This window comes from Capra hircus, chromosome 10 (assembly GCF_001704415.2).
Source record: "Capra hircus breed San Clemente chromosome 10, ASM170441v1, whole genome shotgun sequence".
NCBI lineage: Eukaryota > Metazoa > Chordata > Mammalia > Artiodactyla > Bovidae > Capra > Capra hircus.
In genome coordinates this window covers 79231157-79247156 of record NC_030817.1, presented here as the reverse complement: position 1 = coordinate 79247156, position 16000 = coordinate 79231157, and the positions used below count along the sequence as shown (strand labels likewise).

General features: G+C 41.7%; 1 protein-coding gene across 1 annotated transcript in view; it reads left to right on the top strand.

Annotated features, from left to right (window-relative positions):
• The window catches only part of DAD1 (defender against cell death 1), a 22530-nt gene extending 6530 nt beyond the window's left edge, over window positions 1–16000 (top strand). The window contains exons 2-3 of the mRNA XM_005685282.3: window positions 5781–5955; window positions 15758–16000. Of these exons, the coding sequence (XP_005685339.1) occupies window positions 5781–5911 (131 nt within the window). The 3' untranslated portion in view covers window positions 5912–5955; window positions 15758–16000. The remainder of the gene's footprint in view (window positions 1–5780; window positions 5956–15757) is intronic.

The window sequence follows — 16000 nt, the reverse complement described above, 5'->3', positions numbered from 1 at the left end:
ACCTCAGATATGCAGATGACACCACCCTTCTGGAAGAAAGTGAAGAGGAACTAAAAAGCCTCTTGATGAAAGTGCAAGAGGAGAGTGAAAAAGTTGGCTTAAAGCTCAACGTTCAGAAAACCAAGATCATGCATCTGGTCCCATCACTCCATGGGAAATAGATGGGGAAACAGTGGAAACAGTGTCAGACTTTATTTTTTTGGACTCCAAAATCACTGCAGATGGTGATTGCAGCCATGAAATTAAAAGACGCTTACTCCTTGGAAGAAAAGTTATGACCAACCTAGATAGCATATTGAAAAGCAGAGACATTACTTTGCCAACAAAGGACCGTCTAGTCAAGGCTATGGTTTTTCCAGTGGTCATGTATGGATGTGAGAGTTGGACTGTGAAGAAGGCTGAGCGCTGAAGAATTGCTGCTTTTGAACTGTGGTGTTGGAGAAGACTCTTGCGAGTCCCTTGGACTGCAAGGAGATCCAACCAGTCCATTCTGTAGGAGATCAGTCCTGGGATTTCTTTGGAAGGAATGATGCTAAAGCTGAAACTCCAGTACTTTGGCCACCTCATGTGAAGAGTTGACACATTGGAAAAGACTCTGATGCTGGGAGAGAATGGGGGCAGGAAGAGAAGGGGATGACAGAGGATGAGATGGCTGGATGGCATCACTGACTCGATGGACGTGAGTCTGAGTGAACTCCGGGAGTTGGTGATGGACAGAGAGGCCTGGCGTGCTGCGATTCACGGGGTTGCAAAGAGTCGGACACGACTGAGCGACTGAACTGAACTGAACACTTCCCTAATATGTTTGCTTTTCTAAGACATGCTTCGTAATTTCTCTCTGCACTCTCACCTGTCTTTTCTCTTTTCCTTTATTCTCAGTTGATCTTGCTTTGTTTTTTGCTTTCCCTTTGCCAGCAAGGAATCATAGCAGCTCACCTCCTGCTCTCCACTTGTACCCCTGCTCTCTGACTTACTTCCTGTGATGGTGGATGAATGATATATCCCTTTCCTATCAGAGGCCACCTCCTCCATTTGTGAAGAGCATCTTGATGTCTCTTGCTCACTCAAGGACTCAGCTTCTGTAATCATCCCTCCATTCTGTACCATTAATTTCCCTCCACTGGATCATTCCCATCATACACATATGCTCTAATTAATCATCCAATTTAAAAATTAATTTGACTCCAGATACCCCTGTAGCTACTGTTCCATTTCTTTTCCATCATCACGGAATTCCTTGAAAAAATAGTCTAGTCTAGTTGTTGTTTCTGCTTTCTCACTTTCCATTTGCTCTTAACCCACTCTTGGTGGTGGTCTTTCCCCACCACTACAGTGAAACCACTCTTTCCATCTTGCCAGATCTAATGGCACACACCTCACCTTGCCCTAATGCTCAGCAACATTTAGCAGTTAACATAGTTGGCTGCTTCCTTCTGAGTGAATGAAGTACTTTCTTCCCAAAACTTTTACAATACTACGCTCTCCTGATTGTTCTTTCTTACCTCATTGGTTTTTCTTTCCTACTGTTTGTGCTAGGTGTTTCTTGGTCTGAGGGTGTGGTTCCATTTTCTGTTTCTTTCCTTTAGGTGAATTTAAATAATATCTGTGTAACTGCAACTGCCACATTAATATTTTCAGTTTTAACCTGTTCCCTGAATTCCAAATTAGCAAGTCCAGTTGCCCACTTGACATCTTCACTTGATGTCTAACACACAACTCCAAATTGAACCTTCCAGCCCAACCATCTTTCTCTTCACCAGTCAGAACATCGTGTCAACGTTGGTTAAATTGTTGAAGCTAAAAATTTAGAAGGTTTTCCTGATGGCTTGATTTCTCTTATCTCCCACACCCATTACATCAGCAAGCCCTTTTCCAAAACACAGCTGGCATCTCTCCACTTCTGTCCATTTCACCACCATTGCCTGAGCTCTTTGGCTCCTACATGGCTCTCTTGTTTCTTTAACTCTGCAGACCATTCTCTGTACTGCAGTTCTACCATCTTTAAAAAATTAAATCAGACTATTTTACTCATCGGCTCAAAACTTAGAAATATTACTCCATTGGTCTTAGAACTACATCCAGACTCTTTACTGAAGCTTACAAAGCCCCACTGGATTTGGCCCTTGTCTGCCTCTTGCCCTTGATCACTAGTCTAGTCAGTCTGACATGTTGTACCTAGAGCATGTCAACATTGTTCTTGCTGCCTGGAACGCTCTGCCCCTAGATCTTTCCATAGTTGACTCCTATCAAATTTTGGTCTTAAAATAGCACCTTGTTAGAGAGATCTTCTGTTACCACCAAATAAGACATAGCTTCCTAGTCACTCTTCTATTACCTTGTTTTCTTTATAGCACATATCTCTACCTCATATTTCCTTATTTATTTGTTTTCTCGTTTATTATGTTTCTCTTCATTGAAGTGTAAGTTCTTTGGGAGCCAGACTCTTGTCTTATTCTGTGCCAAAATCCTAGCACACTGCATGGCACATAGATGTTCAGTAAATATTTTGCTGAATAAATGAACATTTAAGGAGATAAATTAGAACCACTAAAATGGAGCAAGCTGCCTCAGGAGGTAGTACGTTTCCATTTTTGGAAGTGCTTAGGGAGAGACTATTTGTTTGTGTGTGGGGGTGTTTCTTGAACAGAGGGCTTCCATGATGACTCAGACAGTAAAGAATCTACCTGCAGCGCAAGAGATGCCGCTTGGATCCCTGGGTTGGGAAGATCCCTTGGAGAAGGGAATGGCAACCCACTCTAGTATTCTTTTTGCCTGGAGAATTCTATGGACTACAGTCTGTGGGGTCGCAAAGTGTTGGACATGACTGAGAGACTAACACTTTTTGAACAGGCGTTCTTTGCCTTTTTTTTCACCCCTGCATGTGGGGGATATGTTGCCTCTGTGGTAACAGAGGCTCTGGATGGTTTGTAATTCTCTACCTGGGCATGACTTATCAGATTCCAGGAATGGTAAGTATATTTTGAAATGATTCCCAGCTGATTCATGCAGCCCTCTTGGCATGCCCATCCCCACCGCCTCTTGGGCATTTTGTGCATCATAAGGGATGCTGGTCTCTATGACATTCAGGGTCCTTTGCATCTCTGCAAGATTCTGACTCTTATGTTGTTACTGAAGTAACTTTGGTTACTGTGATTGTGAAAATGGTAACATCAATTCATTTCCTTATCTACCTTCATGTGGAGTTTCTCTTTCCTTTTGTCCCCCATTCTCAAGCACTACTCTACTCCCACCTTCCACCCCAGTAGCCGCTGTTAATCGTGTTTGGTATCTCTTTCTCCAGATTTTTTCCTACATTCCAAGAAAAATGAGAAAATATATTTAAGAGAAACATGAAATAGAATAGTAGAGTATTTTTGGCTTTTTTTCAATTAATATATTTTAGAAATCTTTACTATCAACCTATTGAGAATTCACCTCATTCTTTTGAATAATTGCATGGGGTTTTATGGGGTGCCGTCCATGGGGTCGCACAGAGTCGGACACAACTGAAGCGGCTTAGCAGCAGCAGCAGCAGTGTGATATAATTAAATAATCCCTTGATGTCATTTGGACTGTTTTCACTTTTCTTTTCAGCTTTAGGTACGTGCTGTTAGAATGTCCTTGTTTTGTAAGATAAAGTCTTTAGTTAAAAGGTGGCAACATTTTAAACACTAATAGATGTTGCTAGTTGCTCTGGCAAATGGATGAACCAAGCTGTACTTGCTCAAGCAGATTTTAATTGGCCACCCTTGTTTTAGTCAGTGTCCTAAATGTTTTGAAGAGTCCAGGTTCCTGAAAACATCAGGGGTGTTTCCATGTTTAAGCATAACGACAACTCTGTTGCCATAGTGATGGACTCTTGAAAACTAGTCTAGTAGTTTTCTGACCTTTGGGTTAGATCTCAGTTCATTGCCTTCTCTTGGTTAGTGGTAAAACGGATACTCAGTTCAGTTAAGTCAACTTAGTTGTGTCCGACTCTTTGTGACTCCATGGACTGCAGCATGCCAGGCTTCCCTGTCCACCAACTCCCGGAGTTTACTCAGACTCCTGTCCATTGAATTGGTGTTGCCATCCAACCATCTCATCCTCTGTTGTCCCCTTCTCCTCCTATCTTCAATCTTTCCCAGCATGAGGGTCTTTTCCAGTGAGTCAGTTCTTTCAGTCAGGTGGCCAAAGTATTGGCAGTTTCAGCTTCAGCATCAGTCCTTCCAGTGAACACCCAGGCCTGATTTCCTTTAGGATGGACTGGTTGGATCTCCTTGCTGTCCAAGGGACTCTCAAGAGTCTTCTCCAACACCACAGTTTAAAAGCATCAATTCTTCGGAGCTCAGCTTTCTTTATAGTCCAACTCTCATATCCATACATGACAACTGGAAAAACCATAGCCTTGGGTAGACGTACCTTTGTTGACAAAGTAATGTCTCTGCTTTTTAATATGCTATCTAGGTTGCTCGTAGCTCTTCTTCCAAGGAGCAAGCGCCTTTTAATTTCATGGCTGCAATCACCATCTGCAGTGGTTTTGGAGCCCAGAAAAATAAAGTCTGTCACTGTTGCCGCATCTATTTGCCATGAAGTGATGGGAACAGATGCTAGTCTGAAGTAAATTTAAGTTCTGTAATCATTTGTCACAGGTATAAAGATATTTTGGAAAAGTGTATCCCTAGAACTTTCTTTTCATGTCAGATGGTCACTATGGCTACAGTATCAGGTTGGAATCTTCAAGGGTACAGAAGGTGGCAATGGAGAGTTCTCTGTCAGAGCTATGTAACTTAGATCTCTTGCCTTTTTTGAAACTAGCAGCTGCTAGAACTGGGAGATCAAAAATTAACAACTGTGAGGTCCTCGTGGATACACATCTCTGCTGTCTAATATACATGTTCTGTTGGAAATAATTCACAATTTTATAACTTGGTCTCAGACTGCCTACTTTGTTACTACCTCAACTACATCTCAGTCTTAAAAAGTTTATAAACTTAAGTCAGGAGATAAGAGAGTTCTCAAGATTTTCTGGTTGTATATATGTTTTTTCTAAGTAAGCCTTTGATTTTTAGTTTAACTCTGAGAAGTCATATCCCTTTAACAAATAACAGCAGAAAATTTAATTGTACAACTTGATGAACTTTAAAAAATTTACCCTTTTAATCACTACCACATCAAAATATAGAACATTACCAGCACCCTAAAGGTCTCTCCGCATGCTTTCCAAGTCATCTCTCCTGTGAGAGATTAAAAACCACTCTCCTGACTTGTATTACTGACTTGTATCCTGGCTTGTATTACTGTAGATTGTTTTTGGCCGGTTTAAAGCTTTGTAGAAGCTTTGTAGAAGAATGTACTTTTTGGCGTCTGGATTGTATTGCTCATCATGATGTTTGTGGAAGCCATGCTGTGAAGTTCTTTCATTGCTTTATGGTATCTGTTGTATGCATATGCCATAATTTCCCCATTTTACTGTTTTGTTTGTGGATGTTTTTTTTTTTGTGTTTGGTTGCTCAACTTGTGCGATCTTAGTTCTCTAACCAGGGATGAAATCTGGGTCCCTGTCAGTGAAAGTGCTGAGTCCTAACCACTGGGCTGCTGGAGAATACCCCCTGTTTTACCATTGATATTAGATTGCACCCATTTGGGGGCCACCGTCAGTATCATTCCTGTACATGTCTTTTGATGGACTGAATTACTTCTGTTGGAATAGAATTATTGGGTCAGAGGGTCTGAGTATGTGCATTAGTCATACATGTTACATACTTGATAATCATTTTTGTATTTTTGTTCTTATACAGTTTGTCTGAGAATACAGATCAACCCACAAAACAAGGCAGATTTCCAAGGCATCTCCCCAGAGCGAGCCTTTGCTGATTTTCTCTTTGCCAGCACCATCCTTCACCTTGTCGTCATGAACTTTGTTGGCTGAATCATTCCTGTTTACTTAACTGAGGAGGAGGAGACTAGAAGAATGTAAGTGATGATCTTAGCGCTTATCACATGATGTTGATTTTAGGAATAGAGATTGGAGGGGGCTGGTTTTGATCATGGTTGGCAGAGTTCCCATAGTGCTGATGAGAGCTTTGCAGAATTTTCCATATCAGTCTGCAAAGTTTGTGTTAATATCATCATGATTCGTCAGTGCTGCTGATCTTGGTCATTGCCTTCTCTTCTCACAGTTCTAGAAATCATTAAGATAGCAGAAAATGGGAGTTTGCTTGTAGCTAATACATTAATTTTTGTACCAATAACCCCATGAAAATAACTCTGAGATCTTGGAAGAGACATAAATTGTAGATTTTGGTTTTAGTTTTGCTCTATAATTTTTTTTCTGATATTGATCCCAGATGACTTCAAATGCTGAGCCATTGTTCCCATAGTACCTAGTATAGTGCTTACACCTGATACATGTGTAGTATATGCTAAATGGATGATAGCTTCATGATGACAGCTTCTTGCTAATACATGTGCTAAATTAAAAATTAATGGGAAAATTGGATTAGCTTGGGAGAACACCATAAAATAATGAGATGCTATTTGGTTCACTTGTCAGTTTTCCTTTTTTTTTTTCTAGCAGTAGAGCTCTTTTATTTTCTAAGTATCTCATCAGTTCAGTTCCTCAGTCGTGTCCGACTCTTTGCGACCCCATGAATCGCAGCACGCCAGGCCTCCCTGTCCATCACCGACTCCTGGAGTCCACCCAAACCCATGTCCATTGAGTCGGTGATGCCATCCAACCATCTCATCCTCTGTCATCCCCTTCTCCTCCTGTCCTCAATCTTTCCCAGCATCAGGGTCTTTTCAAATGAGTCAGCTCTTCGCATCAGGTGGCCAAAGTATTGGAGTTTCAGCTACAGCGTCAGTCCTTCCAATGAGCACCCAGGACTGATCTCCTTTAGGATGGACTGTTTGGATCTCCTTCCAGTTCAAGGGACTCTCAAGAGTCTTCTCCAACACCATAGTTCAAAAGCATCAATTCTTCGGATCTCAGCTTTCTTTATAGTCCAACTCTCATATCCATACATGACAACTGGAAAAACCATAGCCTTGACTAGATGGACCTTTGTTGACAACGTAATGTCTCTACTTTTTAATATGCTGCCTAGGTTGGTCATAACTTTTCTTCCAAGGAGCAAGCGCCTTTTAATTTCATGGCTTCAATCACCATCTGCAGTGATTTTGGAGCCCCCAAAATAGAATCTCAATATATAAAATGGCAGAGGAGCCAGGGTTGTTTTCATTGACAGAGTTAAAAAGCCCTCTATGCTTGGGCTCCCCTCGTGTGTAGTATGCTCTCCCCTCCATCCTTCCCTCCTAAGCAGAATCCTAAAGCTCTGAGAAGCACTTGACTCTGTATTAATACTTATTTTATGTATGAGGAAAGGGAGTTTCAGAACAGTCTACTGGGTTTGCTTGGCCATGCAGCTCAGTGGTAGCAGAGCAGTGTCCTAGCCCAGTGGTGCTCTTCCAATATCCTACGTTGCCTACTGATGAGTAAATGCACTCTGTTCTCTGCCTTTCCCCTACAGAATTAAATGTTGCTATTACTGGGGTAGAGAAAAGAGAACTTTAGGAAATGTTACCCCCTCTGGGGGAAGAGGCCCAACCTTTTTCTGTTGTACTTGGAAAGCTGTCATTTTTGTATTAATCAGAAATCTAACACATGAGTTACAATAGCCATGGGCAAGGTAAGTGTAATAATGTGACTTACTGTACTTCAACTTCTATCATAAGTCAGTCAATCACTTAGTGTATTACATAAAGCCTTTCCATTTTTTATACTGTCTCAAAAACAGTTCTGTTAGTTCAGGTGAAGTTTCACGTTTGGCAATAGTTGAGTTGAGAGATGGTTTATATCAGTGACAGAGGTTGAGAACCACTTCTTTCTACTATCCTAATACAGTTGAATTTTTTGGAGACCTGATCAGGACTTGAATTGTTCTCTCATATGCCAGTTAATGCCTTGATACTGGGAATACAAAGAAGAGGAAAATATAGTCCCTGCCTTTAGGAAGTGAACAGTCTAATGGAGAAGCCATGTACCCACAGCAGTTAGAGCCGTGCTAAAGACCTGACCAAAGTGCTGTGGGGGCTGAGAGAGGGTGGCAGCCATGCTACCTGGGAGCAGAGGCCGCAGGCGAGGTGTCTGACCAGTGACAGCTTCTTCAGTGCAGGTGGAAAGCTTAGCCAGCAACACTGACCTTCATTGGCCTGTGAACATCCTGAGCAACCCCGGGCTCCGATAGCAAACTTGCTGGAAAGGTCATAAGTCTTCTGATTGCCTTACTCTAAAAGCAGTGCCTTACTTCAGAGCAATGCCTTGGTCTAAAAAGGAAATGCCTTACTCCTTTCTAGATGAGTCATGGTGGTGTATGCTTTAACAAGGGGACAGAGCATACAGTCCAAGGATGTTCTCTAGGATCAGGGAGGCACCAAATCTTGAAAAACTATCTCTTAGGGCTGTCATGATTGGAAGAGGACTCTGCTGCAGAGAGCTTGGTATTTCAAAATTATGATAAAAACAGACAAAAAAGCAGGCTCAGCAGAAACTGCATACGGTAGCCCATATTAACGACCTAGGGCCACCTGTTCAGTTTGGAATTATGGGTCCAGGGTACAGCATAATCTTCCAATCCCAGATTACAGTGTTGAATCATTCTATAGAGGGTATACTCATAGAGAATTCTTCTGTGGGGGACTCAGCAGGGGTTTTTTTCCCAGAGATCTTTCATTTGACATACAGTATACTGTCCTGCTCTCAATCTTCAAATAGACATTTTTCTGCTCTTTTTCTGTGTTTCTAATTCAGTTCTATGTGTGGTGTCCTAAAACATTTAAAAAAATGGTTTTTAAGTTTTTCAATATTTATATCAGAGGGTACAATAAAAATTTAATACTTTCCATATTTGCCAAGTATGTTGGGAGTTGGGTATAAAAAGAATAAACATCTATAAGCATAGTGTACTGCTCTTTGTGAATTTCGGGGTAGCATTTAAAACCAGCAGCGACTCTCAAAAAGGCAGATCAGAAGAAAATGGCACTGAGTTAAAGAAATGTTTTCAAAGAGAAGTAAGGAAGTTAGCAGACAGTGAATGCTCACATGGATCAGGTTTTAAGTGCTTCTTATTCTGTCTTATTTTATTTTCAGAACAACCTCTTGAGGATAAACTTGCTAATTCCATTTATGAATGGGAAACTGAGATTCAGAGAGCCTTACTGGAAATCTTTTAAGTCTGATAATCCAGTCTGATGTCAAAAAATGTTTTTAATCTCTATTTTCGCTTGTGTTACTTGCTCAGTCTGGTCTGACTCTTTGCAACCCCACGGACTGTAGCCCACCAGGCTCCTCTGTCCATAGGGATTCTTCAGGCAAGGATATCGTAGTGGGTTGCCATTTTCTTCTCCAGGGAATCTTCCCAACACAGGGAAACCTGGGTCTCCCGCACTGCAGCCAGATTCTTTTCCATCTGAGCCACCAGGGAAGCCCTGACTTTGCTTAAAATTGCTTGTTGTGGGAACTTCCCTGGTGGTCCAGTGGCTAAGATTCCGTGCTCCCAATGAAGGGGGTTGGGTTCGATACCTGTCAGAGAATTAGATCCTACATGCTGCAACTAAGAGTTCCTTCACCACAAGTGAGGGTCCTGTACCGCAGCTAAAGATCCGGCATGCTGCAATGAAGATTGAAGATCCTGCGTGCTGCAACCAAGACCTGGGGCAGTCAATAAATATATATTAAAAAAAAGAAAGAAAATCACCCTTCTTAAAATAATTGCTTATTATAAAGTATTTGACAATTGCACAGTCAGAGAAATGTGTTTAAAATGTGGCCACAGTTATTTTACCACCATCTTTTCCTTTATTACTTACTTTCTTTGCTTGTATGACAATGTTAAAAATACAGAAAAGTACAGAGAATAATATAACACCCCCATATTCATTACTTGCAATGAACAGATTTTGAACAGAAACTAAGCTAAAGTTCCTTTGAATCCCTTCAGTCCCCATTGTTTCTCTCTGCTGTAAGACTTTACTGTCTTCTTGAAATTTATAAATATATAAAAACTACTGTTAACACAACCTTGTCCAAACTTCAGACTTTGTGGCCCCCTGAAAACATGTCCAGAGATAGCAGAGTGAGAAACCTGTGGTAGAAGTTAGCTGTTCAGTTGGCAACACTGGTATAGGTGGCTATTCCTGGGGTCAAGAATAGACTTTATAATATTTAAAAAATTATTATAAAAAGGAAAAATGCTCCTAGTGAGCTTCTGAGTTGGGAGAATCCTTGCACCACTAAAGTGATGGTATTTGGCACTTAGGTGGCAGTAAGTCTGTTTTGAATCCATCGTAGTCAGTAGATTTGAATGAAGATTTACATAACTACAGGTGAATATTTCCTGTTTTGTTTTTCCATGTCTCCTTGTGAAATTCTTTTCAGAAAATGTCAGCCTACCTCAAGTGTTTGGAAGGGAAGAGAGACTTAGCTACATTGGATCACAGCTTGGGAAGGGAAGTTCAGAGGGAAGAGCGAGCAGGGCTTTGACAAAGGGACACACCTGAGCTTGGCAGTGTGCTTAGCCTGGGGGAGATAGTTTGCCACCAGCTTGTGCTGAAACCTTGTTAGTGTTACTTTGTTTTTATGGTGGAGGCGGTTCTACAGGTCTTTAAAAATTCATAGTGTTTAATCCTGGCTGAAGCGAGGGTGCTGCAAGGCTGGGCAGAACATAACTCTGACTAACGGAATTATATTCCAACAAGCAATTGCTGTTGGCTTTTCGAATTCATCAGTAAATATCAGTACTATAGTAATCTAGAAAACTACCTCTAAAGGGAATCTTAATGTTATTTTTTAGGCTCTACTGCCACCTAGTGGCTTGTACATTTCATGGCTGAGAGAATATACTACAAGCTCAAAAGAGAAACTGAGTTTAGGGGAAGAGACCACAAATACCTTTGTGATAAAACCTAGTTTCTTTCCAGTCACAGGAGGGCAGCAGAGGTCCAGGTGGGCCTAGATGTTAGGTGGGGGTTGCTTTACATTCTGACCAGAAGTGGGCAGTGTCGAGTGAGGCACAAAAGGGCATGCAACCTTACAGTGACCCTAGGATTTTGTTACATGTGAAGACCAAGTGTACAGTGGCCCACAGATGTACTTTTTATTTCTTTTTCTTATCTTGTCAGTTCAGGAGCTCCCATTTTGACTTATTCTAGAACTGTTTCTGACTTGATGGACAGGAGTTGGTGATGGACAGGGAATCCTGGCGTGTTGCAGTCCATGGGGTTGCAGAGTCAACACAACTGAGTGACTGAACTGAGGTCTGGTTTTCCTCTTTTCCTGGCAGCCAGCTTTAAGTCTGTGTGTGTGTGAGGGGTTAGTGTCTATTTCATTTTCTCTGTGACATTTCACCTTATATTGGATTAGCCATCCGATAAGTTCTGAAAAAGGGGAATACTCTAAATTTGTAGAAAACATTTTGAGTTAGCATAGTCTTTTTTTCAACCCTCCTTTTTTTCCTTGGTTGGATAATGAGCTTAGTTTTTTAACCTATTCTTAAAACCTTGAATCTGCTTATTTTTTTTTACAAAAAACCGCTGATAACTGATGACTTTTAATTGGTGATTTTGCTCTATTTTTTATTTGGTTCATTGAAAACCAGCAAAAAAAAAAAAAAGAGGGACTATCAGGTAGATTTGTGTGTGTGTGTGTGTGTGTGTGTGTTTTAAAAATTTTGTTCTGTTTTTTAAATTTGGCTGAGCTTTGTGTCTTATGGAGTCCTAGTTCCTGACTAGGGATGGAACCTGGGCCCCGGGAGTGAAAGTGCTGAGTCCTAACCGCTGGACTGCCAGGGGACTGCTACAGATTTGTGTTTATGAAGTCCCTGTCTTATTTTCTCTACCCTTGCAGCTCAGATGATTCCTGCTGCAAGTCATTCTGGCCCCAGGTTGCATAGGAGCCTCTTGGGGCTCTCACGGTCCCCTGTGCCTGCCCCTAATGCTGCACTTACCATACACTTATGAAACCATTCATTTTCCTGTCTCTCCCACTGGACTCTTACATGCCCAGGGAATAGGGACTGTAGAGCTTAGCACAGAGCTAACAGTCATAGTGCATGTTTGTTGTGTAGATCATTTTCAACAGCAAGAAATGCTGTATAAAATAGCTGTATCCTTAGTTATGTGGATGCTCAGACATGAGGAATGTGCTGTAGGAGAACGGAGCCAGGGAAACAATCCTCATGAAGGGTGGCAGAGTGGGGCACGAGCAGGAGAGAAGTCACAAGACCTGTGCTGTAGACTTTGCTGTGCTGTTAACTAGTTGGATGGACAAATAAGCTTGTCGCTGAGCCCTCATCTCCCCTGTCTTTACAGTGAGGGAATTGGCCTGGGTGGTCATCAGAGTCTCTTGCAGTTGTTGAAGCCTCTGATTAATAGTATTCATGATAGTCCCATTGTGTTTGAGGAGGATCACACTGTGTGGGATCCTCAGCTGAGCTTTTGCTTTTTTTTCCCTTGCTTTTTTCCTTTAGTTTTTGCTTTTTATACATTATCAGGTTTTCATCATCTATCAGGGTGGTGAAAAGTTAAAAATGCACAATGTTGTATAAAGCCTTTTACAAAATTAGACAACATTTGTTGAATGTTTTACTGTTATCACATTACCAGGTTTGCAGGACTCACACACATTCCACGTGCACTTTTATACACATCAACCTGTGTCATCCCCCAGCTCATGCTGGGGTCAGTTCAGTGCAGTCGCTCAGTCGTGTCTGACTCTTTGTGACCCCGTGGACTGCCAGGCCTCCCTGTCCATCGCCAACTCTTGGAGCTTACTCAAACTCATATCCATCGAGTCAGTGATCCATCCAACCATCTCATCCTCTGTCGTCCCCTTTTCCTCCCACCTTCAATCTTTCCCAGCATCGGTCTTTTCCAGTGAGTCATTTCTTCACATCAGGTGGCCAAAGTATTGGAGTTTCAGCTTCAGCATCAGTCCTTCCAGTGAATATTCAGGACTGATTTCCTTTAGGATAGACTGGCTGGATCTCTGTGCAGTCCAAGGGACTCTGAAGAGTCTTCTCTGACACCACAGTTCAAAGTCATCAATTCTTTGGCACTCAGCACTCTGGGATGGAGGTAGACAAATAGTAGTAATCCCTTTCTATACATGAGGTTAGGAAACCTTGATGAAATTTAAATTGATTTGTCCAGGGCCTGGAACTAATAAGTGACTGAGTAGGAACTCGTTAACTGTCATTTTTACTCCAAACTTCTATATGCCTTTCTCTGTATAGTTTTCAAAGACTTTTGGATGTCTTGTTAGAAGGTTTCCTTTAACAGCATCAAAGTTGCTTCTCTTTTTTAAATGGGAAAAACTTACAGGTAAATGCTTCTGTACAATAAGCATCTTTAATATGATCTGGAAAAAATGGAGGAGAATGCACATCAGGAAACCTGACTTTATCTCAAGAGGGTGACCCTGGGCCAGCACTGTCCAGTAGAACTTTGCTTTGGGCAAACTTGAGTCTGCAGCTGCCCAGTATGGTAGCTACTGGTCACGTGTAGTTAGTTATTAAACATTAGAGATGTGGCTGTGTGACTGAGGCACTATTTTTTTTCCGTTTTGGCCGCACCCCGCGGCATGTGGAATCTTAGTGCCCTGACCAGGGATTGAACCCACACCCCTTGCACTGGAAATACAGAGTCTTAACCACTGGGCTGCCAGGAACGTCTAAGACTCTGAATTTTTAATTTTATTTAATGTTAACTCAGTTTGAATAGTCACCTGTGGCCAGTGGCTGTGATGTTGGACAGCACAGCTCTGGACAGATCTGTCAAACTCTCAGATGGCAGTTGCCTCATCTGTAAGATGAGAAGACTGGATGCACTTTGATTCCTATTTTCTCCAGTTTTAGTTTTAATTGGGTGAGTAGAATCTAGGATGAGATGGATTTGAAGGAAAATTGGCATTTGAGCAGATCTGCTCAGTGCTGGTGTTGGAATAGAGATGGTGCTGAGGAAGCAGACATTCCGGGTGGAAATGCCCCTATGTGGCATCATCGTGTGTGACTTTACAGAGAGTGATTATTTTGAATAGGTCTTTGTGTTGTGCCTTGCTTTCTCTTGAGATGACGGGAACAGGTTGATGGAATGGTGCTATCTTTCTTGCTTGGGTGGATAGACGGAAGAAGCCATGCTCACTCTCCTCAGCAGGTGGCTTTCACTTTACATATCTTGTTATCAGGGGAGGAAACTTTATTAGTCAGTTTCCTGAAACCTTTACCCCCTGGTTAACAGTTAAAATCATTCTTCTGACCTGGTGAATAGTTGAGTTTTGTTGAGCTAATAATTCAAAGACTCCTAGAAGCTCTGCTTTTAGAATACTGTCTGGTAAATATACTTTTGCCTTAAAAGAAAGGAGCAGATCTATGTAAACAGGAATTTTCTGAAAACAATTTTCACAGAAATTTACTCTCATGAATCATTTTCTTGCCTTTTAGATGGACCAGTCCCAATGTCTTAGATTTAAATGTTTTAATATCATAAGATCTCAAAACTTGACTTTCCTAGTAAATGAGGATTTCTTGTAGCATTCTCAGTGGGTCAAGGCTCTTCCCTGACGTGGCCTGTGCTCTAGTCCTCTCTCACCTTGGCTGTTAGCGCTGATGTGATAGTCTGTTGTCAGAGAGTAAGAAATTTGATGGAGTGAATAGGTGAGTTTCAGGAGATCTGTTTGTCCTTTGTTTGGCACTGTGATCACTTTTGCTCCCCAATTTTTGCTCTTTGTTTTACATATTTCTTGTAATTCCACTGATGTAGGAATATTCTGCAATTATGTAGCATTTCTCTAAGTGCCATTGTTAGTGAAATAACAATCTGGTGAGGAGTCTAAGATCTTTCCTTTAAGCTCTGATGCTAGAATCTCCAGATCGCCTGAACCAATACACAAAGTGAGGTGGTGCCCTTTCACGTAGGGGTAGCCCCCCTCTTCTGAAAGGTTGTATTTCCCAAGATTTCTCAAGTCATGACACACATGGAAGATGGCACATGGAGGATGGTGCACTGCAGGAAAATGGGCTGCTTGCGGCTGGGGATGCTGGGGCGCCTAGAGCCAAGGGGTCACCCCTGGCCACACTGAGTTGGAGCACACTGTGTGGGTAGCCCTCCCAGAGGGGTGGGAAAGAAGGCCACTTCTCTTGGGGTTATTTTCCACCTCATCCTTGCCAAAAATAGTCTTACCTTTAAATGAAAACTATTCCTTCTCGTTTGGTCCTTTGTTAAACCTGAGGTTGGGGATCTTTTTCTAGGTTTTTCGAATTCCTCTTTCTTCCACTCCCCACCACTCCCACCCCAACGATAAGCTAGTGCTTTATAAGCTTTCTAAATCCAGAAAAGTTCTTTAGGTTAAGTTGCAGCCCTCTCACCACAAAGAGGGTTTGTGGATCAGGGAGGTCAGAGTGACTGACATGAAGTCACACAGCTTATTAATTGTAGAGCCAGCGTTAGACTGTTTCTACAGTTCAAGTCAGTTATGTCTTGGAATTGAGATTTGAGCATTAGTTTTTATGGATACTTCTGTAAAATGTTCACTGAAAAATATTTGCTTTATTTTGGTTGTTCTAGCCTGGTTTAAATACTTTCCAGAATTGGGGAACCCTGTAACTGCCTTTGTCTATATGGGTTTAGAATTTAGGTTAAAGGATTTGAGGCCCTGTCTGTAGTATCACAAGACATTTTAGAAACCATGAATCTCTCTTACCTCTCTGCTTCTTTCTTTCAGGTTCACTTTTTAATTTCCCTTGGATAAGAGCTCTTTGAGATGGCAGTTTGCTGGACACATGGATTTTCTTCAGATTTATGCTTACTACCAACTCCTTGGGGTACAGGTGGAGACCCTAGAGAAGTTCCCTAGGTTCCTTCCGAGCCAGAACAACTTTGTAATGCATTTGTTAGTACAGCCTCTGCCTTCCATGAAGTGTAACCTTTTTGCCTTCCGAATTAAAAAGTTCCATGCCACTCCTTC